The sequence below is a fragment of the Fringilla coelebs genome (genome assembly GCF_963513975.1).
Source record: "Fringilla coelebs genome assembly, chromosome: 3".
Lineage (NCBI taxonomy): Eukaryota > Metazoa > Chordata > Aves > Passeriformes > Fringillidae > Fringilla > Fringilla coelebs.
Window position 1 is genome coordinate 82050089 of NC_140030.1, and position 26888 is coordinate 82076976.

At 39.5% G+C, this 26888-nt stretch overlaps 1 protein-coding gene across 1 annotated transcript in view; it reads right to left on the reverse strand.

The window, feature by feature from the left end:
* Nucleotides 1–9148: 9148 nt before the first annotated feature.
* The window catches only part of DRC8 (dynein regulatory complex subunit 8), a gene marked incomplete at both ends in the record, with an annotated part of 29016 nt that continues 11276 nt past the window's right edge, over nt 9149–26888 (reverse strand). The window contains 6 exons of the mRNA XM_084202647.1: nt 9149–9285; nt 10283–10349; nt 10450–10492; nt 12116–12195; nt 16247–16319; nt 20006–20078. Of these exons, the coding sequence (XP_084058773.1) occupies nt 9149–9285; nt 10283–10349; nt 10450–10492; nt 12116–12195; nt 16247–16319; nt 20006–20078 (473 nt within the window). The remainder of the gene's footprint in view (nt 9286–10282; nt 10350–10449; nt 10493–12115; nt 12196–16246; nt 16320–20005; nt 20079–26888) is intronic.

Below are 26888 nucleotides of genomic sequence, written 5' to 3' on the forward strand. Positions count from 1 at the left end.
AACCAGACTCAGCACACGTAGCTCAGTTATACACACTTTTCAAAGACACCAATTTCTTCTCAACCTACAGGGACCCCACTCTATGGGGACATAACCAGTTGACTAAAGATTTGTATGAAAATAAAGTCTATGATGCGAACACAGAAGACACAGAGCTTGCTAACATCACATTAACTGTGAGCCCCTTTGACAAAGACCTGGGAGATGGGAATTTTGGGACCCCTTCCTGACGTCTCCCGAGGCATCTCTGTACATCTGTACAAAGTAAATACCTTGAGTGTGAAGGGCAAAGATGATGAAAATTTTACCATCTCTATGAGATGAACACTTAGTGGATGGTAAAGCTGGACCTTTATGGAGTGTTGTGGGAGATTCATGTTATTGGTAACATTATTGTAGTAATGCAGCAATGAATGTGGAGAGTTTAGTTTATTTTAACAACCCTAAGCAAGAAGACTGTGACTCTCAGCAACCGGCTTCTCATGAATGTAATTTCCTTGATATGGGGCAGTAATGGGACAGTGCAAGGTTTCCTCCCTAGGTGGGGAACAGCTGTTCAGAGGAACACTCACTGATCAGCAGGGACTGAAGACAGCCACTTCTGAACAAATTTATTTAATCCAGCTACCACCTGAAAAAATGCTTGGCAAACAGAATCTTATCTGTTGTCCTTTAACAAATATTGTAAGGCTTTATGATTTCATCAACAAAGCAAAAGTTTAGTGCAGAGTTCTACCTTACAGTTTATATCTGGTTAAGATCATTACAAAAGGAAAGTGAACTTACTGGTCTCAGCTGGATACACATGAGTGCTGAACAAACAGAAGGAAATGACAATAGAGAAAGGGGAAGAATGTTCTTCTGTTGCCATTTTTATTGTCTTTGTTATGAATTTTTATTGAAAGGTAAGTTACAAAGTTAAATTTTAGCAGTGGTGAATGCATTGTTTCTTCTGTTGCTCCCTGAGCTTTATTCATTAACTGATGCAAAGAGCTGGTCTTTTCCCCACCATTATTTATCTGTAGTTTCTGACAGTGTCCCTCACAGACCTCACTGAGTATAGAAATAAGAGTCATATTTGAACAGCACTAATACAAACTTTGCTCCTAATAAGGGACAGTACAGTACATATTAAATACAAGTTAGAAAGGCATGCTGTGTAGTCTTCCAGAGCTACTTACTTTTAGATGGCTTTTATTGGTTTTGAAGCTATTGAGAGAAGTGAGGAAGACAGATTATTCCTTATTTCTTATAAGTGAAAACTGAGAGTTAATTTGTCCAAAAGCTTCTAAAACCAAGGCCTTCATAAATGCAGATATGTGACAACTGTATAAAAGATATTAGAAAGCCTTTGCACCAAATAGTTTCCTATAGAGGCCAGTAAGAATATTTTTGTTTAAAAATAAAACCTGTTTGTATTACAAGCATCTCTGGAGAAGGAAGTACATGTATTTTTGCCTCTGACAGTTCTCCAGTTACCATTTCTTCTTCTCTTTTCTGAATTTTATTGAAGATGCATTCCTTTCACTGAGGTTTCCATGGTTATTGAGCTCCTGAAGATTTCATATTAGCCCAGGCAGCCACTCTTTTACTGAGTCTCTGAATGCAGGTGTTGGTGCTTCTTGTTTTGTAGGAACTTAATCTGGCAAGCCCTCATCACCAAATTGGACTTTATTTCCCATCTTGATTTGTGTATTTTTTTCTCTAAATTCAAATGTTTTTCCTGTGCTCACGTTTCTGTAAGCATATAATAGCACAGGAATTGATTGACATTATCTGTCTTGGGGGTGAACATTGCATGTAAAAGGTGTAAGAGTCCAACACACCTACCTGTAGGTTACCTTTTCTAACTTTATGTTCCAAATGTCTGCACTTTGCTCTTCAGCATTTCCTCTTTTGTCTGGATCACTGTAAAGCCTTTGCTACCCCCATGAGAACAGGCAGGGTGTGAGCAATGAAGTTCAACTTCTGTGTTATCCTGAGAAAACAGGACAGACTTTCTCTTCATTTTCCAGCTGTATGCTTCCAGCTGACATTGCCTCCTATGGCAGCAACAGTTTCTGGCTACTGCAGGCCAGCTAGCATGGCTTACATAGGGAATGTTCTTCCACAGCTAGGGACTAATGTCTGTGGGTATAAAAATTGCTCAGAACATTAAATGATCCCTTCTCCTCAGCATCAAGTGTCCAGGTTCTGAAATTAGGATGCTACAAAGACAGTTTATGGAGCTTGGAAGATTCCCTTGTTAAAATACTGCCATCACATCCGAAAGAAAGGGTTATCATTATTCCCTTTTGTCACTGGAACTCTTCCTCTCACTGGGTATTGCTATATCATCTCTGTCAGATGAACTTACCCTTGGCAATTAGAAACAAAGAGATTTCTCTCTTAGTTTGGGGGAGAGGAGGGGGTTTAAGCTCTGCAGTATCTGCTACTGTCTCCAGCGTTCATTTAGCTGTTTTGAAGACTAAGTTCTGGTGTCAGATCCCCTACTCCAACTAATCCACTAATTATGCTGGAGAGGTAGTACATTTTTGAAGAGGAAATCAGAGACATCACCAACAAGTGCATCTCATGTTGTACTACTTTGCCAAAAGATATTGCATTCCTTTGTGGTTTGAAAGACGGAAAAAGAAGTTTCAGTCTTTTACATGATAAAATACAAACAACACATTTCAACATGCCACTTTTCTTCATGGCTACTCAGTTCTAGCCCATCAGAGCCACAAGAATTTTGTGAGAACATCTTCCTGAAATCCCAATGCACACTGTCAATAGGAAATGAGGAAAAAGGACGAAGCTCTTTCTTCACATTGGTGTAATAAAGCCAATGCATACATTCTCTCAGCAGTTTCTTTTACCTCTGTTTCCAGTGCTTTTTTTACATATGTTTCCAGGAGATGTATTCTGGTGTGACATCAAAAGAAACCTGTCTTGGCAAAAGAGCAACAGAGAAAACTCATGGCTTTTTAATATAAATAGTAAAAAAGCTGTAATTAAATAGCTATAAAAGGAGTAACTGTGTTTACTCTGTGTGTCCCCTGCTTTTTGTGCTAGATGATCTTAGACTAAACTGTTGCGGGGTTTCCCCATTTGAGCCTTGGAGGGCTACTGTAATAAAAAGGTCAATGAGAGCAGCATTGCATTGTGCCTCCAGAGGAGACAAGCAATGGAAACAAACTGCATCCAAACAGCTAAATCTGGGGCTTAAGCCAGTCTCTGTACACTGAATAATAGCTATCCTGAGAAAATAGACATGTCTTATAACATTTCCTGAACACCAACAAACTATGGCTCTGGGAGAGCTCTTGTATTTTTTCTTTTTCTTTTCTTTCTTTGTCCTTCTTTCGCTCCTTTCTTTCTCTCATTTTTCTCCCCTTATTGCCTTCTTTCTTGCCTTCTTTTTGTCTTGAATGGATTGAGTCAAGGGCCCTGTATTTAGAGTGGTCTTCTTCCCACTCCTAGTTATACAACTTCTCAGAAAGTTCTCCCCTCATGGTCTCAATGATAGTAAACCATCATATTTAGCACAACAATCTAACTCTGCAACTTTGACAAAGCATGAAGAACTAGAGACAGATTCTCAGTTTTCCATTAAATTTGAGCTGAATTTCAGGGCACGTCTGTGTTTGTGGGAGCTCTGAAGAATGGCATTGCTTCTCAAGGCAACAGCTTAAAGACCACATGAAAACTGGCTATGGTGGGGCGTTTTTAGTTTTGTCCCTGCAATATTGAGTGCAACTTCACCATGCAAATAGGTGTTCCAAAAAATAGGTGTTGGAACAAAGTCCTTAAAGCTGCACTACTGAGTTTTTTCTGGCTGTGTTACTATGGATTAAAATTTCAGTCTTTGCTACCAGTTTCCAAATAGACCAAAATATAGCCTTATCTGTAAAATCTATTGTAGTGCATAAAACCTGAATAACTCACAGATGTGGAAGACCTCAGACAGCTTCAAATTCTTGCATTATCAGCTCAAAACCACACCTCTAAAAACCCTTAGAACTCCACTCTGATTATTTTAATCACTAGGGTGGTGTCCAGGGGCAGACATGGCTGTACACCATAAGGCAAATCTTAGGACCTGTTCTGCACTGGGGGATGCTTCTATCTTGGCAAGAAAGAGACTGCTGTTGACGGCAAATATTCAAGGGCTTTCCTTTCTATTTGAAACATCTTATTTTGTACTATTTTTTTAATGCTACAATTTAGTCAGGTATTTGCAACAAGGAAGCCTCTTCTAAAAGGCTTCTAGAAGAAATAGAGCACAGAATAAAAGCAATTGGTTTAGTATATGAAAATACAGAAGCAACATGTGTATGTTTTTAAGACTGCAGTGTCTCCAGGAAAATAGCAGGAAAAGATAATTTTACATCTCCATGCAGAAGCATGCCTAGTTTCACTTTTTGTACTCAACAATATGGAAAAGTTCTGACTGCTGACTCTTGCTAACTCTTGCTTGCATTACTATAGTCAAGAATTAAGTACTTACACCCACGGTTTTACAGTTTTGGTCATTTCAATGACATGACTTGCAGCTGGTTGGACACCTCTGGTGGATCTTTGACAGATAAGTCTTCTTTAAAGAGACGAAATAGTTTTTATAGTGCCTTGTGAGCCAGTACATCACTATTTCTGAAGCTCTTCTGTAGACAGAATTCCCTTTGAAGTCAATGGGAGTTCTCTCTGAATAAGAGCTTTAGGATTTGGGCCTCAGGACACAAATGCTGTGATCAATCTTTTGAGCATAGTGAGTAACATTTTCTTGGCTTTCAGAACTACACTAAGCTAAACAGTAGCCCCAGGGATTCAAAATAGGTTAAATGGGAGAATCTGCTTTGTTTCAACCTACATCTTTTTTAGCTTTTAAATCAGCATAGTCCCCATGCCTAGTACTGACCTGCCAAAAACACCCTCCAACAATAAGAGCAAATGTTTTAATAGTTAGTTTTATAGTCAAACCTATCATGGCATGAAATACTATGAAATAAGAGTTGTGTGCAAAGAAAAACAAACATACTTGATGTGGACTGACCTGTTTAGAAGTTGAGACCTGAACATACAGTCTGGAACAAAAGACTTGAAGGCTGAGAACTTTATTAATTATGTTACAGGGAGGTCTGTAGGCACTGATTTCAATCAGATCATCATAGTACAAAACACCATGCAAACAGAATTAGTGATGCAAAAAGTCAGCAATACAAGTAGGCAAGACTGATACTCCCTGTCTCCTATTCTTTGTAATTCCTCTGACTTTGTACATGGAAAGGTCAGGTAGCAAGAGACTGTGTGACCTTCCAATACTCCTCACGAAGTCCAAAATGAAACCTGTCTGCCAACCTCGTGTAATGGTCAAGACTACTCTCCCTCTTTCACACAATTATAAGTGTATTACTGGACTTAAAACATCCTAACTTCCCATGCCCATCCCAGCCTTGGCTGAACTCCAGCATCCCCAGCCACTTTTCCCCATGAAACCGAAGGCCCAGGCTCTTCCTGTTGCCTGTGCAGAAGGCTTTGCCCATGCTGATTTCAGTGGTAACAAGTCTTGGCAATAAATCCCACCCTGATACAGGCAGCTGTCAGACAGTGCAGCAGCGCATCAGGAGTGTGGGGCAGAGCAAAGCTCTCTTGCATTTTCAATCCTCGTAAGATATCACGCAACTGTATTAACAAAATGACACATAAGAGAACCAAGAGAAAAGACCAACTGAAACAAGAGAAAAACATAGCAAATTCTTATTTCCCAAACAGAGCTAAGAGCCTGAACATTTTACAGGCTCTTACCTATGTGATATTACGGGTGGAGGTGCACCGATGAACAGCCCGGTTCTTTCCCTGGAATCCCAGCTCCAATGCTGGCCCATTAGCATTTTGGTGGAGGTCTTCAGGTGTGATTATATATGGGACTATCACTAACAGACAGAAGAAGGTTTGGAAAAACAACTTCAAAGCTGATGAAGGAGACACAAAAAGCAATGTAGTACCTGGAATATGAGCAGCTGTACTCCCAAGCACAAGCTCAGCAGTTAGAAGAATTCCTCCACAGTATCAATAAGACACTATACACCAGATATGCCCTGGCACAGCTGAACCTACTTATAATTTTAAACAAGTAAAGTCTTGTCCAGCCTACAACTCACAGCAGTGATGTAAACAGCCTGCTGATTCAGCTGTACATGTAGATGGTTTCCAGTGTTTGCTCCTTTGATTTCTTCTTTTAATTTTGTTTTCTTTTTTACATCTGGATAATGAGTTCCTTTCCTTCTCCCTCCTTCAGTTAGGTCAAAAAACCCTCTGACTTGCCCAGTTTCTTCAATGCCTTGGCTGTGTGAAATCCAGGTTCCTCCCTGGAGTTTTCTCCTTTTGTTCCAGTCCCTTACCTTGGTCCCTGATCTTGAGGGAAGGGGCAAAAGAGCCAGCAGGGAGAGGCATGTAATAAGAGACAGCTCAAGACCACTCAGCAGTTCAATCTGTTCACCTCAAAGAAGAGGACAAAGTAATATATTTTCCCTTCAAATTTAGAAACAAAGATGGGTTTTATTTTCACCAAAATGGTTCCCCAAGTCTCCTCTCCCTTTCCCTAGAGTAGGGGTCCCTGCTTATCCCCAGGGCGCACAAAGAAGCAAGGCATTCATTCACCACCATGGGGAAATGGGTGGCCATGAGCTGGCAAGTCATGAAGGGCACAGGCAAGTGAACAGCCTTGTGTGGCCACTGCTCAGCCTCCTCTGGGGTGAACCATGGGGCAAGCTGCTACAGCTGCTGTCAGATCACTCTATTTGATCCTAGCTGGAAGAGTGCACTCAGGTTTTAGGATCCTACAGAGTCTGAGATTGGTTCTTGACAATTCTTTCACCCCCAGTTTGGAAACTCTCTGGGCAATAAAATTTGCTTACTTACGCCCAAAGAGAAGACTGCATCTTGCTTTTGTCTGTCCTGTTTGCACATATCTTTCTTGGGGATGGGTGTAAGAAAATGGAACTGGAAGAGCTGCTGTACAATAAATTCAGACACAATCGCAATCCCACTTTTTCATTGCCAGAATACCCTCTTTCCTTGTGTTTGAGGACTGCAAAAAAATTTATTCCTATTATAAAAGAATGCATGTTAATCTCCTCTCTGCACTATGAATTGTAACAGTATTGTATGTGGACATCCTGATTTGACACAGCAACAGCTGAGACAGCCTCTGGGGAAACACCACTAGAAATAAATTGTGCTCTCTGGAGCACTGGGAGCTATGAAATGATATCCTAAAGTAAGCATCTTTCTGCTGATATCCAAGATGACACTGACAAGGACTCCAAGACTTCATATGAATGAAACTTGTACTCACACCCCTTGTGTCAGAAATCCAGTATAACACACTTCCACATCAACTGGAAGAAAGATCCATCTAGAGAAAATAATTTCAGCTTTGAAAGAGAGACTGAAGAAGGCTAATGAAAATGTATTTTCTTAATAGGCTTTTGTTGTTCTCGCTTTAATCTTCAAAACCTTGTATCTTCCCCTATTAATGATAGCGTTTGCTTTCCTTCTTACTGGCAATGAAGTTGGAACACACAGTAAATGTGTTAACCAGAGTGCATTGCTGAAGAGTCTTAAGAGTCTTAGGAGCAGGCAACAGTGTTTCCCAGATGCAGTTTAGAACTGTGCAAATGCTGTCTACCTGCATAAATTCTTCATTGTCTGGCTGTTTAAGCAAGTATCAGTGAAAGACAACTTGGGTTAGAGAAGTGAAAAGTGAATCAAAAAATGGTCTCTTTCAGACTGCTTCCATCACCCCATTTAGATTATGCTAATCTCTTCTTTGTGAAGCACAGCAGGTCACTTTTAGCTGGGCATGAAAACAGTTTGTCTGAGCTTCCAGCCCAAAGGAAACAAATGGGTAGGACAAAAGACCTGATATGAGGAGGGGTCCTAGGCTCTGTTCTCAGTGCTGCCACTAGAAAGGCATAACAGGGAGTAAGGCACTAAGTGCCTCTTTGTGTCAGTCTTCCCCAGAATTCATCAGCTGATGAAGGTGGTGGACGACACAGAGCTGGATTATGCAGATGGAACAAAGGAGAGGTAGAACATAGTACAGGAGGAGAGCAAACTTGATAGAAAGTAATAAAACAGAAATGGGGTGGAGTACAAAGTACAAGATGCTACTCTAGAGGAGCAAAACACAGAATCTCCTACAACCTGAGACCTCATCAGCTGCTGGTCACATGTCACAAAATTATGTACAACAAGAACTCAAAGGGAAGGAACTTGAACTCAAGTTAAAGAACAGCAGTACAGTAACAGAAAATTATCAAACTAGAAGTAAGAGCTGTAAGGTCTATGGTGGCCTGCTAGCAAGTAAAGCTGAGACATCCATTCTACACTAATATCTTTCAAAAAATGGTGCTTCATCAGTTTATGAAAATCAAATTCTCATTCTGTGATCCTAAGTTTTGAAGAGCTGAAATTGCTGACTTTCAAACTGGTTACAAAAGGGGAACTGCTCCTTGCCTATAGTAACCAAAATGTTCTCAAGGATTAGGTTGACTATGGAAATGGTTGGAGTGTTCCCTGCACATTTAAAATAAAAGTAAAGTACCATGTCAGTGGATTAGTAATATAAACTGGTCAAGTTCAATTGCCTTTGGTAAACAAAACACAAATACTTGAAAAACACCAGAAATTATAGAAAGTTTATTTGATCTATTATATTATTTCAAAAGGTGCAACCTACCTGGTACCTTATTACTTAAGCACAAAAAAGGACTACAGTTAAACATAAAAGCTTCATCGTACTAGTATTAGTCACCTTAAGACACTCACTTACCTGCTTATTCCATGTTTTCACAGGTCTCATTTTCTCTTAGTTTTTAAAAAGCAATCAAAGTTATTTCTTGACTTCATTAACATTATTTTTCCTGCTATTTTCCAACAAAATTCCATGATTTCTTGTCCAGACCTTACACAGTATTTCTGTCAAGAGCTCTTTTTCCAGGTGTGAATATATTTTTATATAACACACACAGAACCCAAGGAAACATAACTACACAAATTTAATTTTAATTACAAGCACCAAGTCACAAGCTGAGCTTTGTTATACTTTAAAATACATATTTCAACTATCTGTCAAGCCACGGTGCTGTTACCAAAAGGCATCTCAGCCATTAAAAGGGAAGGTCTTGGTTTCATCTACTACCAGCCTTATACGGTAATCTCTGTAGTGAAGAGTATTTGTTACTGGATCTAGAGCAACAGAAAGCATGTCCTCCATTTCCTCCTGATTAAAGGGCTCACCTGAAAGACAGAACAGAATAACATTTTATCTTGGTAAGTATCCTTTCAAGAACAGGCAAATTTAGCTGCCTTTCACTTGAAAGGATGTCCTTTTGAGTCTAACACAGAGGAAAAAAGAACAAAACTAAGTATCTTATTCCTCCCCTTTTGCTAATATAAGTCCTGCACACCAAGTGAGCCAGTCTAAAAGGAAGGAGACAGAGGATCTGGATCTATCTGATCTTCTAGTTCACAGACACCAAAACAGCCTGTTCCTCTCTGCCATGAATTTTGAAACAACCATTTTTATCCATTTTTCTCCTGTGTACATTAGAATGATTATCTCTCATTTGGCTATCCTTACACTTGTATTCACATCATGAAAGAATTCTGGTTTTTCTCTTCAAAGCTGTTGATGGCCTACTTCATCCCTCAGAGAACCAGGTTACCATCTGATGCTAGGTCTTGCACAAAACCTGCACACCCTTTTGAACATGAGGCAGGTGGGCATGAGTCAGCCACACAAGAAAAGCAGGCTCTTCAAGAGATATTGAGGATTACAGAATGTACAACTTCAATCTTGTCTTTGAATCTCTTTGTTTGCATGCGGTTCTAGAATTAAGATCAAGATAATGTAAGAATGAATGAGAACTGAAACCACTGAAACATCCAGAAATCTAAGCTGCAATTTTACAGGACAGCAAAAGAGTCACATACTTAGTGAGCACAGAGGTGTGCACAGAATCACAAAATATCCAGACATGACTGAAATACAAATAAGGATAAGAATAAAAATCTCTATTTTATAATGTCTGCAAGCAGGCAGATAAATGCTCTTTCCCTGCATCACTGACCAGTGAAATGTCCTAGTCTGCAGGCACTCATCACAGCAACAGCATTGTTTGAAGACAATGTATCTATTCCTGCAGGTTTTGGCCTGCAGGGTAAGGACCTCAAGGTGCCATATACATATGTAATGCTTTTTACTTAAATACTGATATTACAGAAGTCATGTTACCTTCTCCAGTCAAATGCGTGACCAGGTCCTCTTTGGTAATATATCCACATTTATTCTCATCCAAAGCCTTTAAAGAAAAAGAATAAATCTTGTGGTTTTAAGCTTATTATAAAAGCAGCAACTTCTTCCCAGCAATTAGGTACTTGAATATTTACAGAGGTACAGACCTCAAACGCATGTAGAATAACATCTTCTGGAATAGGTTGGAATCTGAAACCATGGAATCAGAAAAGTTAAGTTACTGCTTGCCAGTGTTCTGAAAAAATTAAATACGAGTACTAAGGGGAAGGAAGGCTTATATTCCATGAGAATTTACTAAGTTTTGTCTATCAAACATTTAATTGCAGCCTGACCTTTTGGAACTGTCCATATATTTAACTCTTACATCTTTTGTTGTACTACTGTTTAATTTCCTTTGTGCTGAGGAGCCAGATTAATGTCTTCTGCATGTCTGGGCTGGCTTGGTGGGTTAGTAGGAATCAGCAACAGATGAATCATTCCACAAAGTCAATGCACTGAACAGAAATGGACAAACCAAGAAAACAAAGTTTTGTCCAGGTAGGCTGGTAGCTAGGCAACAGATCACCTAGTGGGACTTGGGCAGCCTAATGAGCTGATGATGAGCAAAGGAGGCTGGTAGCTATAAAAGGTCTGTCACTAACAATTTCAGAGAGAGGGGAGAACTGGGCACGTTTGTGCATGCATATGCATGCTTGATTTTAGAGCAGGAAAGCGAGCTCAGTGCAGCAATGGAGACTTTCCATATCCCAGCAGGCTCCCACCAAACCCCCAGAATACTAAAGAGAAGGAGCTGAATCCAGGGAGGTTGACTGCTTGACTGTTTTGCCTGGACCCGCCTCAGTCTTTCACTATCTAAAAATCAAATGTGCTAAGAAGGAGCCATGGATTTTATGATCCAAATCTCATGTACCCTTGCTTAAGTGACCTATGGACACAGTGCCCCAAAAGATGAAGTGGGTCTTGACAAGCCTGCACTAGCCTGGGGAAAGAGGGCAGGGGGTGTTTTGTGTGTGTGTGTGTGTGTGTTTGAATTTGCATTAAGGGAGTGTAGAGAAGGAGGAGAGCACAGAGCAGCAAGGCATCATTTTGTGAAAGGGTGAGGAGCCACAGCTACTTCATGTGTAGAACACCCTCCTATCAAAGGCCCTCTGTGTGCAAAATAATTTCTCAGGATTGGACAAGACTGAGTTTCTCAAAAGCTTTGATAACCATCTTTAAAATGAAAGATAAACTCCTTGTAAATAACCTTGCTTTAGTGCAAAATGTCAAAATAGCACAAGCCCCTGTGTATGTGCAAAGACTTCTATGCACCTATGTGACCACTTCTAGGTCAGCAGTCTTTTAGAGTGCTAATTGTATACATTCAGCTGTACCTGGCAGTCATTTTAAGACACGAATATGAAGCTTGTTTACACAACTTACTTAGAATACACTGTAACACTCTGTGCTTCTCAGTAACTGTAACTCATACGTTCAGAGAAAGCAATAGTTATGACCTTAATTTGCATACAAAATATTTCAGAGCTACACAAAGCGTGTTGAATAGCAATTCTGATTCCAATTAGAATACAAAAGCTACATACTAGCACAATTATGGTTATAAGCTGGCATTATTTATATCATCAGTACAACATAATTTAATGTAGATGAACTAATTTTGAAACAAAATCTATATAGCTAATGTAAAATGAGTTTAAATGACAAAGATCTATACTCTTTCCAGTTACATAAAATTTCTGTAGATATGCTTTTCAGAATCAACCCTGTCAGTCTGGAATAAACTACAGACACATAAAGTTAACTTTCCATTACCTTCTGTCAAGTAGAACTTTTGTCATCACTGGAAGAAAATTTTTCAGATGAACGAATCCACCCGGTTCTTCTACTTCTATCTAAAAACAAAATTTAAGTGTGGCAGGGTATATGACTCATTAGCAAACTAACCCAAAAAGCAGAAAAGGGGGGGGGGGGGGTCCCTGCATTAAAATTACAGCATTAGACTTTGAATATTTATATCAGGTCTTTAATATCACATGGCATCATAACATCTGAGTGAAAGGCTTGTGATCAAATAGAAAGAGATTCAAGGAAGAGCTAATATCCCAGGAAAATACAGGTCTCCTATTAGACATTTGCAGCAACTCAATATTGCCCTCTTGTGCTTCAAAACCATTCATGCAAAGGAACCAGACACCGAGGAACTGATCTTATCTGCCACAATAACTCAGCAGAGGTTTAAACATTCAGGCTGAAGTCACACTAGTAAAGTCTACCAGGATCTGGAGCATTCCCAAGAAGTGTAATGTGAACATTCATTACAGCAAACCATGAGCACATTCCCTTGGCATGATTTTGAACTGTGCCACCCAACATTTCCCCCAGCAGATCCTGGCTTGGACCTTAAGGACTTTTCCCCAGCAGGATGCTTGGTGCAGCCCCTCTGCATAAAGCATTTACCAGGGTGGGCATGAGCTGCTCTGTGCCTGCTGGCTTCAACACCCAAAGATGTTTCTGGGCATATTTAATTGGATAGCTTGGCTATAGCTCCAGTCAAGTGCACCTTAATGATGGAATTTGTTGCTTTCATGTTTCATGAAAGAAAGTTAAAGAGAGTTGTCAGGGGAAGGACAGGAGAGGCAGGCAGACTGAGTCAGGACCAAAACAGCCATAAGGCAGCCTATAAAGTGCTACCCAAAAAAGCAAACAAATTAGTCCCAAAACACTGGGGACTTCTAGCAGCATTCTCACTGCATTCCTATACTTCCACAGGAGATAAGCAAAGTGGTAAAAATCGCTCTGTCATTGGGGTGCATCCCTTCCCTGAAAATTTTAAGTTTTGCTCCCAAAAAGGAGCCCTGTTAATTGAGCTAGCCTGTTCCTGTCTGTGTTGAAACTGGATGCATGCCTTGAGGTCTCACTTGGCAGCAGCAACACCTTGCTAGGCCCCCTGAGACACAGCTGAGATTGAAAGAAAACTCAAACAGGCACTGATTTGAAATCTTCTAACTGAGCCAGAAAAAACTTAGTAAGGAATCTTCCACCTGGGAGCTGGGTCAGAGCTGGGGCAGTTCCTGATACATCCAGTTGCTTAAGTGGAAAGCTGCAACTGCTGCTGCATGCTCTTTTCCAGTGTTCTGGAAGGGGGTTGGGTGCTAAGAGAAGACAGCCATCACGTCTTGCTGCTTTAGAGTGGAAACTGGCTTGAAAAAACACATTTTCCCTTCTATTTCGTGAACCTAGCAGAAAGGATCTTCAGCAAGGAAATGAAGATGCTGTGTGCTTCATTCTAAACCAAATGGAACCTTTTACCATTACAAAATCACTTATTTTGCTGCTTGCTTGATTGAAAAGGTGTAACAAAGTACCTGGCAAAACCTTGTCCTGGGAGGTGATCAGCAACCTCAGCTTCCTCTGATGTGGAACAAACAGCTTCCATTTCAGAGTCTCTATAGATCCAGCAGCATCTTGAACAGTTAAAATTAATCCTATTTCTAACACTTCTTACTCTTCCTCATGCTCATTCCTGTTCTACACCTCGTTTTGTTTTTCTTTTTCTGTATTTCCTCCTCTTTTCACAGTAACAGTATTTGCTTGTTCAGACTCTATGAGTTTCACTCGATTTCTTTCCTTTGGGCACATCCACAGCTCCCATAACAACTGTATTGTAGCACCTATTATGTTTTGTATTTCTGTTCTCCCAGCCATAACATTGGGGTACTTGAAACACAAAGCAACAAAAACATCTTCCATAGTTATTAGGCAGAGCGCTGTACCGAACTCCAGGCATTGTAGTAACCCTTAGGTAAGTTTCCACCATCTCTAGATTTAGCATTTAATCTTATCTTTGTAAGTAGGCCTAGAGATATGATATTAAGTACAGAATTGAGTATAAAGCAATAGAAGAAACACCATACAATAATTCATAAGATAACATAATTATATGAATGCTGGTTTTGCAGATATGAATAACGTGATGGGAGCATGTGCAAGTTTAGCAATAAGGCTAATAGGAAGATGAGATGACCGAGACACAAGTAGTGAGAAACAGAAATTAAACACAGCTCGCAATGAGCAACAATGTTTGGTTATATTTGGTTGGAAATAGCTTGGTTACAAACTGGCTAACAGATACAATTTTTACCTTACCTAGATTAAGATAAAATTACCACAGCCAATTATAGTGGCATCATACATAAATTAAGATATGTTTGTGATTATCATAATACATGAAGGGTTCCACAAGAAGACAGTGTTCTTCTGGTACTAAACCTATGCCAAAGTTTCATTTACAGGCCCCATGAAACATTATTTGCTATTTATTTTCCAGTGCAGTGTTCTTTAGGGTTAACCATCACTCTGAATGTATTCTTTCTTCTTGCAGTATTTGTGCTTTAATATTCTTACAATCAGCATTTTCACACATGTTACACTGTTGTATCTCAAGAATCTTCTACCTTGTGGCTACAATGCACTTTACTTTTTATGTATTACTTATCTCATATTTTTTGAGTAACATTGAAAATTGGGGGGGGGAAAAGTAAGCCAAATCTCTTCCAAAGGATGAGGCAGGTCCTTAATTCCCCTGGTTCCCCTGGACTTGAACGGGGTTGTCAAAGCAGCCCCATTTCTCAAATCTGTATCTTCAGTGAGGAGTTGCACTGTTCATTTGATGTTAAGAAAAGTCACTGTGGGACACTAAAAATATCATCTATATTAAGCACCATAATTTCTCTTTCCATTTTGCCTTGTTTGTCAGTGGGAGCTGGGACAATCTGGTTCTGAGAGTACAGAACCAGAGCAGACAGATTGGAGAATTGTGTTAAAAGAGCTTTCTCCTCTAGTGGTTCTTTGCACTTCCTCATCTGAAGCAGCTGCATTATTTTCACAAGACTTAGTGCAAGACTTCTCACACTAAATTCAGATCTACAAGAGGCCAGACAAGCCTAGTGAGGAGAGACTACTACTGCAGCTATCCAAATTTTTGTTGGAGCAGGAAGAAAACAGTAGGAGACATAAATTCCCAGTATCCTGACCTTCTTGTGAAAAGGATAAAAATCCTTACCCCACCTCTCAGCTCCAGCACTGTCCACTCCTTAAAGCAGCATGCCCATTTGCAAAAAGAATGTGAAGTCTTTTTCCCACTTCCTTGTCCCATTTATTAACCACGTCATGCCAAGGCACCAGCACACCACTTTTCTATTACAAGCATGATGTAAGGAGACAAAAATTAGTGTAGGAAAAGACTGTGGAGAAATGCAATTATTTCTTTACCTTACCACTGCCTATCACTGGGAGAATGAGAGGACCACTAGGTCTTGTGATGTCTTACATCCTGAATCCCAATTTACAAGCTTAAGCAATCAAGTAAGAAAAGATTCTCACCTATAACTCAGAAATCTCAAGGCTGAGAAAGCCCTCATGAAGGACAGAATGTTGAAAGGTCTGGCTATAAGATAGCAATAACAGGACATAGATCAAAAAACGGCAGGCTTTCCCTCTGGGTATTTTTTGAATGCGATGTATAATTTTAACACCTGCTCAAAAACTAATTTTTACTACCTAACCCTGCAATGTGTTTCCATGGCATGTCCAGAAGAATGAGATGATTAGAGTTTGGATATCTGACTGAGGTTTAGGACGTTCTTTTTCATCAGACAATTTTTCCTCCATTTTCTATAAATATCCCTCCACCTTGTCACAGTGTCATAGTCCCCCTTTGGGTAAGAAAAAGTCCAAGACTCCTCATTTTAACCCATCAACATTGTTACCTCATCAGTCTAAAGATTTGCTTCAGGGCAACCTACAAGACTGTCTATCTGCTGGAAACTTCCATGACACTTCCAACATCTTGGAAAAGAGTTTAGGTTTCCCATTCATCAAGGCAGAAGGGCCAAACTTGTGCAGTTGAAGACAGAAAAAAATACAACGGATCTAAACATTTACCTTTGCAAGCAGTTCCTGTATTTCTGCCTCAGTTGGGAAGCAACCCAGTGACCTGACAATGGAACCAATCTCCCTGGGGGAAAGGGAAAACATCTTTGTTAATAAGACTGCAATATAAGACTTGGGAATACAGATACCAATTCAGAGCTTGCATATAGGAGTGTGCACATAAAAGCACACAAGAAAATCTATGTGGAATTTTAAGATGATGTCTCAGTAAGCAACGTCTACTTTTTCAGACATAAAATATTCTGAAGCTCCTTGAAATTGTTCTTGGAATTTCCCCAAAAAAATCTTTACTATTGTGTTGCACTGTACTGTGTGCAAGTTACTTTTACATTGCTGTTCTCTAATTGTAATGCTTATTTTCAGTAAAGTCTATATATGGAGTTAACAAATCCCTTGGAGATGCAAGTCAATCAATACTGAAATGCAAAGTAACAAATAAAATACATACTTCCATTAAATGCTATAAAGATACAAATTCTTACTGCATTAAAGAACAATATAAAGGGTGAAGAAGAAGGCAGCCCCGCTATGTCCCTGCTGTGCTCTCAGAGAGTCAAACAGAGCCACAAAGTGGCTTATCACCACTCTGTTTATGCTGTAAATATATTCATAGCTTGCATTTACTGCTGGACCTGGTGCAGCTGTTCTGAGGCTCTAAATAAAATTCTGACCAAACTGGCAATGCCTCAAAGTAGTCTAAGATGAACAACATCACAGACTAGGAATAAAATTATTGTAAGGCTGTAATAAAGCTTTAATGAGACTTGTGGTATGATTAAAAACAAAATAACAGAAGCATTAATATAGCTTGTGACTTAAAATTCAATTCAGCAACACAGAAATTTAAGCACATTTGAATATCTATTCACAGTGCTGGTGGTTCCCGTGATCCAAACCTCTGCGGTTCCTTCATCTTGACCAGTAGTAAATTTTTCCATTTTGTGCAAAAATCAGATCACCTAATAAAAATGGCAAATACAAGGAGGAATGATCTTTGTAAAATCTTCTTACAACAGTAAGGCCCTGAATGTAGCATACCAAGCATATGTAAAATTATATGTATAGTCTATGACCTCCTCAGACAGGTCCCAAGGAGTTCCCCTTCTGACTGAAAACATGTGAGAAGCACTACAATAGACAAAGGAGAGAAAAGGGCCGGCTGCACAAAACTAGTTACAGAGCAAAACCCAATCCCACGCATCCATGTGTTCTGAAATGAAACTATCTACTCAAATGGCCCTGCCCCTGTGGGGGTGAATGGCCAATGGCCTCAGGGAGATCACTCATTTAGACATAATCCTTGTCCATGCATCACAGTTCTAGTATGTATTAATATTGCATTTGTTGTTCTCACTCCTGCACTCCCTCACATTTTCCAGCTACTTGTAACTATTCCCTGCCTCCACCAGAGCCACATCCAACACAAATCCTGCCTCCTTGTTGTCCCACACTATTTCTGGTCTCACAGACTGCCAGGGATGGGAATGCTGCCATCATCCCCCTGCCTCACTTCACTCACACCCAGCAGAACTGTGATGTGACTGAGGTAAGTCAGACCCTAGAAGAGTCTGCAAAATCTGGCACTGCTGGATGCTCTATCTGGCAGTCTGCCTGCGTGACAGCACAAGGATGTTGCTTGAAGTGCTTCTGGTAAAAAAAGTCAAGACCCATTTGGTAATAACATGGAGTTTAAAGGACCTGATAGGAAACTATTTTGCTCCCTGACCCTTTCTCTCACTTAGTTCAGCAGCTGCAGTTTCTGCTGTGTAGTTACTAGAATACGAAAACTATGGTTAAAATCAAGGTTATGATCGTACAAGTTTTGTAACACAGATGCAATGAAACTTTTGGGTCATGGTTTTCACATTGCATGTAATACTTTCAATGACAAGATTTGCAACATCACAAAAGTCCTTGACTGAGGGACATGAAATATGCATGAAAAAATACCATCTCCCTCATGCTTTATTTCTTACTAATTTGTACTAGGAGTCATGGAATACCAATGTTGGCCTGTCAAACCAGTATCATTTTTCATTCTTCACAGATATCTGATATTTCAGGCATTAATACTGATACAGCTACAATTGTGGTTAAGAATTGTGCTGTGCTGCCACCTTCTGATACAAGATAATCAGCCATTAATAATCCCATTTGTGGTACAGCCCTGCAATATGAGCCCAGAAATAATTAGACAATAAGTTTTTGTTCATTGTCTGTATCTGTACTACAAAAAAAAAAAATTAATGTGAAATCATGCATTTACTACATTAAATAGACTTTTGGATGTTCTCTATCTGAATGAATACATTTTTCAAAGAGTCCACTTGTATCATTTCATTGTTGTAACATGCTCCCAAGCTGTATATCCATATATAATGGAGTGAGAAGTGGAGAAAGTTCTAGAGCTGTTTAGCCAAGACTGCAGATGTAACTGGCAAACAAACAAGCAGTGAGTGCCAAACAATGCCATGATGCAGTGAGGGCTGGGGGTGGTACTGGTGGGGGCTCTGCCCCAGGCCAGGCAGCCAGGGCCCATCCTACTGCCCAGCCAGGAGCAGGGCACCAGGGGGCACCGGGACAGCCCCAGCCCCGGGCATCAGGCTCCTCCCTGGGCACGGACCAAGAGATTTAAGAGATCACTCAACCCTACTGTAGCTATGATATTTTATGAAAAATCTTTTCTTTAGGATTTTTCCTCTTGAGAAGCTAAGAGACTTCAGGAACAAAATGTAAACAATGATTATCTGCTGCTGTGGAATGCAACAGGTGGATCTGTGATTGGTCTCATGTGGTTGTTTCTAATTAATGGCCAATCCCAGTCCACCTGTCTCAGACTGTTTCAGTCAGTCTGAGCTTTGTTATTCATTCTTATTTTATTCTTAGCTAAGCTTTTTGATAAAATCTTTTTATTTTTTTAGTGTAGTTTTTAACATAATATATATTATAAAAGAATAAACTAAACTTTCTGAACATTAAGTCAACTTTCTCATCTCTTCCCTCATCCTGTGACCCCTGCGAACAGTCCCACCCTACAGAGTCCTACGGACAAGGGAACAGCAACTATACTGAGTATGGAGACATATCCTGATATTTTCCCCATCAGGTATAGCTGAAAAAGCATCACTTCTATGAAATACCTGCAATTTCTTAAATTTAGAGTTATTAGTAAGCATGCATTGCTACCACCATCACAAATACTTTGCACCTCCCTTTCCTCTCTGTAATGTAGAGAAGCTGTTTGGAACATTTAAATATGTTTTTCAATTTGTCTTTATGCAGAATGTCTAATGACAACAATTTCACCAGTTCTCACACTCCATTGTAGCATTTCTAATCAATAACTGATTTATAATTAAAAGGATATTCTTTTGGAAAGAGTAATTGTAAATATGAAAAACTTCTCCAGTAAACTTTCATGACAACAGCTTATAACCTCACAACCTGCTCCCTGAGACATAAACATGAGGTTTATTCATTTTATAACATAAGTTATAAGGATATGAATGTTTATGTTAAAATTAAGTTCAAGTAGCGCTGTCAAATGTTCAAACTTTAAAAATACCAGAATTAAAAGCATCCAGGAATTTTTAGGCATCCATCCAAGGGTCAACCCACTACAAACATACTTGTCCAAACAGGGCCAAAAGAACTGTTTCTATTACATTTTCTGGTAAAGCAGATGGCAGTTTAGGGAGCTGTTTATCTCTATTGAGATTATGAAATATATTTGTGAATATATTTACAAACCTGACATCCACAGTTTTATTGGCTTCACGGTCAAACACCTCAAAAGCTTCTATAATCTTTTTCTGAGTTTCAGCTGCAAAAAGAAACATAAGAAAAAGAATGATTTACTGAGCTGTTACAACTAATATATTTCCAATTTGAGACTTATGACAGAAGAAACACCAAAACTGATAAAGAGCAGACAGAAAAGGTACTTTGAAAAAGCAGAAGTTATGAAAAACCTCCACTCTAAATGCAGGATCTGTCATTTATATTAGTAATATTGCCTTGCTATGGCTCTGCAGCTACATCAAGTCTGCTGGCAATGGTATGCTTCAGCTGTATGAACACACAGCTGCCCAGGTGTGGACCCTGCCCAGAGTGTGCCACAGCTCGCTCTGGACCACACACCTGAGCCCTCCCTGGCTGCCACTGGGCCAGTGGAAGGAGCAAGGCAAACATTGGCCCACGCTTGCACAGAGATGGGGCTGAGTCACTTCATCCAGGCTCCTGCATCCAGGAAAACATAAGTGCTCTCATGTCCACTCAGTTAGTCATAATGCATGAAAAGCTGAGAACCAGGGATAAAGAGATAAGATGTATAAGATCTGTGCACTGTGAATATGGCTCATGGTAAATAATTCATAGCAAGAGTTTGGAAAGGAAGGACAATCTCAGCAAAAGAGAAGGAGTAATTTGCTGCATTTGCTTTTTGTATCTCAATCTCAAAGAATGGGGAAAAAAGAACCACAAGTTATCACAGATATATCTCACATAAGCCAGAAATTGCATTCTTGGGGCAAGCTAAGAACCAGGAAATAAATTCTGAAGAAAAAATATAAGGAGGGGAGTGGGACTATCTCAAAAGGAAATCTCCCTGGCAAGAAAGCCAGGGTAAAAAAAAAATAGTGAACTGGTAGACAATTTATTAGTTTGACTCCAAATGACAGAATATAGGAAGAAAAAGGACACGAAGTTGACTTCTTGGTCCCTGAGGCTAAACACAGCCCAAAACTCTGTTTTGCAAAGCAGCTCCCAGGAGGCAGCATTTCTTAAGCTAGCCCCCAAGCATCCACAGAGATTCCAGAGGGAAAATCTGAATGACAGCCAAACTGAGATTGGTATGAGGGACACTTGTTTTCTCATTTTCATACTTGTCTTCTGTATTCTCAATAGAAAAAGTAAAACAAAGCTCTCCTCTAGTAGACAATACATTTCCTTCTTTAGCTGATGTGGTGTTAAGTGCTGTTGAGCATCTCAGGCCAGCATTAAGTCACCAGATCTGTTTTCTACAGGCATAACAAATTCATACCTAGTCTTCTATAATCCCAATAGTTTGGGAACCCTTGGGGCTGTAGTGTGCATTTATTTTTTTCATTTGCTTTCTTGACCTCATGACAGAAATGTCATTTTGCTGACAAAGGGTACCAGAATTGAAAATCGCTGAATTGGCTTTGTGACCCCCCTCTCTTTATCTTGACCCATGAGCTTTTTCATTGTGTTTTTTCCTCCTGTGCAGTTGAGGAGGGCAGAGAGAGGCTGCATAGGGTGCCTGGCAGCTGGCCAAGGCCAGCCCATCGCAGGCTACAAGCACTTCAATACAGTAGTGGATTGACCCAGATATAAGGAACCTCTTCTGCAAGTAGAAGAGAGGCACATCCCCTCATAGAGCTACAGCTGCCTGCTGCTTTCCATCTGTACTTGGTACTGAAGTCCCCAGAGGATACACAAAGAGAGAAAGTAAGTAGGAACATATCCTGTATTCCTCTCCCTGACTTTATGCCCCTGATGGAAGCATGGGCAGGTATGTGTGTGATGGATTGAAGACTGGAGCTCACTGAGGGTGAGGAGCCCCATGCAGTCCCCAGGCACAGGACAAACTGTACTCTTTTCACAGCCTGACAATAATGCCTACCTCTTCTCTGCCTATGTGCCAGTAAAATCCACATTTAATTACTAAAAAAACCCAAACCCCATAGTTAAATCTAAGTGGACCTGATTCCTTGTGGAAAAGTCCCTAGACTCTCAAAGTACTAAATTTGATGGGGTTTTGTTTACTGGTTATTTCAAAGAGTCTTGTATCATGTCTCCCATATAGACTCAGAGTTTAGTTCTTGATGTCAGGCACTTCAATTGTACACTACAACTTGCAATAGAGAAACATTGAAGGAATATTTATAGCTGTATATTCTTGGCATGATATACAAGACTTCCATAGAAATAAAAATTAGCCAAGAGAAGGCAGGGAGAGATTATAAGTGCTGGTACTCTGTAGGCATGCAGCCTTCCCAAGCTCTTTTCCATGAAAACCGCATACTTCAGTCTTACCTTCTGAAGAGGCCTGATAAAGAAAAGAGATGAACTTGATTTACCCTAGGTACCAGATAATCCTATCTCTTCCAAGAACTGAGAGGAAGTCGTGACTAAGAGCCATATCCCTGGAAGAAAACATAATATACTGTTGCCCACTCTCAAAGACTCTCTGTGAGATGGGTAAACATGTAATAAGCTACTGGCTAAATTTGTTGTCTTCCCTCCAGGAATGAAAGCCATAGATGTTCAACATAGTTCAGGCTGGCAAAGCTGTTTATCTGAAAAATTCTACAATTCACTCTCAACTTCTCTTTGTGAGGGAAAAGTACATGGATTCCAACTCTAGGATAAAAAATGGGTAAAGTTTTAAAATTATCTGTTCAAGAGGAGCACCAAGAGATCAGACACACAGCTAACTCAGTGGATGTGGTGCTTTAATGTACTGAAATCATTCTGTACAAGCAGACTCTCCACCACAAGTAGAACAATGAAAGTTTCATGGACAATGTTCTAGCAGTTTTTCAGAACAGAAACACCTACATTCTGACAGAAAAATATTTCACTCACTTATTCTACTAACTAGGAAAACAATATACGGTGTCAAGGATGGAATTATCTCACTGCCTGTAATGGCTTAAATAAACATTGAAATATAGCATGCCAAAAAGGATTCCAATAGCTACATCTATTTATTCCCTCAAAGAAATCCTGTAGGTATGATGTATTATTTCCATTTTTATGCTGTTAAAATGTTTGAGATACTTGTCAATGTTGTCCCATCCTAATTTATTTTCCTATCACATATGCAATAAGAAGAAAAAAATCTATTTCTCAGATACATTAACTGAAAATGTATTCACTATCAAGTTTTCTTTGCTATACTATCCTTTGCTATTTTCCCATTTTGTTTAGTGTGAACTAGATAAAACTCTCGATACTGCCAGTTAAGTAAGACCAACAGAGAGCTGGGACTCCCAAGTGAATTCTGATGGTTTTGCAGACTGAATTGTCCCTGTTCAGCTTGTCCGGACTGTTCCCCAGCACTCTGAGGCCCATTTGAAGCCAGCCCTTAAGCAGAATACCTGCTTCAGTTGTGACATTTCTTCTTCAAAAACCACACTTTCAGCCTTTGTAGGGAACAGAAACCGCTTAGCTAGATGTGGCTCTGCCAGACTCTTGAGTAATGAGAATTTTTAAAAGGGATTTCTAGTTGATACAATTTGCTAGATTCTACCATTCACTTAATGTATTAGCTTGCCTTCTTCCTAGGGGCCAGTTGCTCTGATGGTTCAGGAAACAAACCATTTCAAAGAGAAAAAATGAGTTATCATAAGAGGTAGTTCAGCATTAAACAACCACCTAAAATGCTAGGGAGCAGCATCTGTCTGTTGCTCATGGGAAAAGATTTAGTCCCAATGCATCCTGATGAACCTATTTACACACACTATGAAACACTTCTAAACTCTTTTTATGCTACTTTAAAAGGTAAAATTAAGGATTGATTTGTAAAAGTACCGGTGGACTTGATTTTATTACTTAGTGTTACTGCACACACCTGGAACATTAATCTTAATAAAAATTCATTTAGATGTATTTTAATAAATATTGTCAATTTTATATTTAAGCTCCTATATGTATGTGGATATCTTATTAATTATTAATTACTCCATCCTCTTTCCACAGTATTATGCTGTGGCTACAGGCAGGTGTGAGGAAACCCCTGAGGTCTCTACCAACAGGAACCCTTTCTCATGTGGGCCTGCCTTGTGGAACTTGTCAGTCTGAAGGGACAAGGGACACAACCAGGCAACCTCAACTCAGTGACAGTTTCAGACTCATTTATATGTTGTTATTCCAGTGTTATTTAAAGTGCTGTTATCAACAGCTATTTTGTAGATTTCCCCATCCTGTAACTAGGGCTTATCAGCTGGAAGTATAAAATCTTATCAGTGGCTTTATACTCCAGCACCATTCCTTGTCTTTTCCACTAGCCATTATTTCAGCCAAAAAAGTAGACAGCAACCTTGGTCCTGTCAGCTGAACTGAGAATGAGCTACAAAGACTGTCATGAAGAAAAAGGAACATTTTTAAGAAGGTAATGGAGAGGATGTGATTGTGCAGGCAGCCACATGAAAAGATGCGCACCTTTAAATCCACTGCAATTTGCACTCAACTTCTGTCAGCATTCCATTTCTGCTCACAGAAGCAACTTATTGTTTTTAACCACCCTCTCCACTTTATTCCAACACTTCCATAAGACTCCTATGGCCAATCTTGGCGTGCTTTTAGGATGAAAGAGATGAACTAAAAACCAAAACACATTTGCCTTTGATGTTTGCAGACACTGTTTCACATGACCTCTCCCAGAATCCTTCCCAAAACCACAAACAGAAATAGAGGCATAAGAATTGGGGGAGGGGGGAAAAAAACCAAAACCAACAAACACCTCCAAAACTGACAGAAGGTCTAATGAGAAGAAACGTAGCATATATATTTGCTCAAACATAAAGAACAGCAAGAGACTTAAGAGACTTCACAATACAAACTCTGAGGAGGTTATCAATGAGCTCTTATGAGATTTAATCACGCTTTTAACCAAGTTCTAACTAGACCATCACCTCGGTCAAGATATTCAACAGCTGTCACAATACTCAACACCACCTGTATAGGTGAATTCTCAAACATTCTCAAATAAGCTCATCAGTTTTATCAAGGCATGGAGTCTCCAGAATAAAAAAGGAAAGCCAGTGTGGTCTCATAACATGAAGTATTGTTGATGATATCAGCATCCTGCCACAAACATTTTGGTTGAATTCATATGAAGTGTGGAGAGCTTGGCTGACATAAAAATAACTCAGAAATCTTGCCCCACCCCAAAGAAGAAAACCTTACAGCATTGAACCATGCTATTTTAAGGAAATCACTGAGGAACAGGAATATGGAGAAAACCATCCTGAGGCCACTTGAATCTGACTTATTGGTAAGATCCTTCTGCTCTGTAGAGGAAAAGGCATGCATTAAATTTTTTCTAGTGACCTTCTCAATTCCTTCTCAGAGGAAGCTAAATGTACAGTCAGCTTCATATGCTGAACCAGCAATTGTATGCCATGCTCTAAAAATATCAGGGTAAGAGAAATATTGTCTTCTCTACTCTGTATCTGCAGTAGCATGTATGATATTAATATATTAGGTATCAGAAAAGAAAGGAACAATAGGATTAAGCTGCAAGCTTGCAAAATACACAATGTTGGTAAATTGCGTCTTGTGATACTTTTCTTAATTAAGTAATTAAGAAATGCTATCACTGAAGAGTCTACATTCTAAAAAGACAAATCAAGAAGATTTTGAGGAAAAACAAGAAGGGGTAAACATATTCCTGAACAGCACTCTAAAGAAAACAGGTTGATGCAAAGTATTGATGACACCAATGGGAAGTCTGTCACCTGACTTTAGACATTCGGATTATGTGAACAGTAATATACACAGCTTTGTGAAATTTCATATATATCAGGTCCCAAGAACTGACCAAGCTGGTGTCTTCACTGCCTGTATCACCTACTTCATCTTGGCGATGCAAGCTATGGCCTGCAGACTCAGGAGAGGGATAATGCTTTCTCTCCTACAAAAGAAGCATCCCATGCTATCACAGATTATACTCAGGCAATCTGAATTTTAGTCCGCGTGGAAAAAAAAAAATTTAACTGGTTTACACAGAGGTCACCTTCAAGCATTCCTAAAAATGCAAAGGAGCAGAAATGAAATCTCAAGAACAGCAAAAGCTTTTTCTTTCATGTTTTTCAGAATTGTTGAGAACTAGCCAGGTCATTGCTACCCATTGCTTATGTTTGTCACAGCATACACCATGAGGTATCCAGATGAGAAGCAAAGCCCATCACCAGTGTGAATCAACAAAACCAAAATCCTGCACCCATCATTGTGAATGAGAGCAACCTTGGACCAAGAGCATCACCTCACACTGTTGTCACACCTCTTCCCCTAACGGCAGTACAAGTGAGAGCTGAAAAGTTACCTGGTTGTTTCAACCACAGTAACTGCCTTATGGAAAACTAACAGAAAAAAAATAAAGGGACTATATTTATAAACAGATAGAATAGAGCCTTCAGAGTGGAGTCATCAGAATGATCTTTGCACGGCCCCTAGTGTGAACAACAATAAAAAAACCTCCAACAGCAAATAGACTTTTAAAAAAAAACAGGTAAATAATTTGATGTCTGATATTAAAATACAGGCTGTCAGTCTGACGAAGGCTGTGGAAAAAGTTAACTGCAAAAGCTACTTCATATTCTGAGAGAAAAATATTAAACACAATTTTTTCCTTTCATAAGATAATTTTTCCTTTACATAAGATAATTGTAATGTGGGCAAAATAGTGATGTAAAAAGAAAGCACTATCTTGACTCCAGTTTTGGCTACAAAAATGAAATAATTTTATAGAATCCTGATAGCAATAAAAAACTAAGAGTTCAGATCAAGCACAATGGAAATATCTTTACTTCCTTTAGAAGTATAAAAATTCATTAAAGCAGTATAAAGCAACTGTGCATTTCAACCTTGACATTTAAAATGTAAT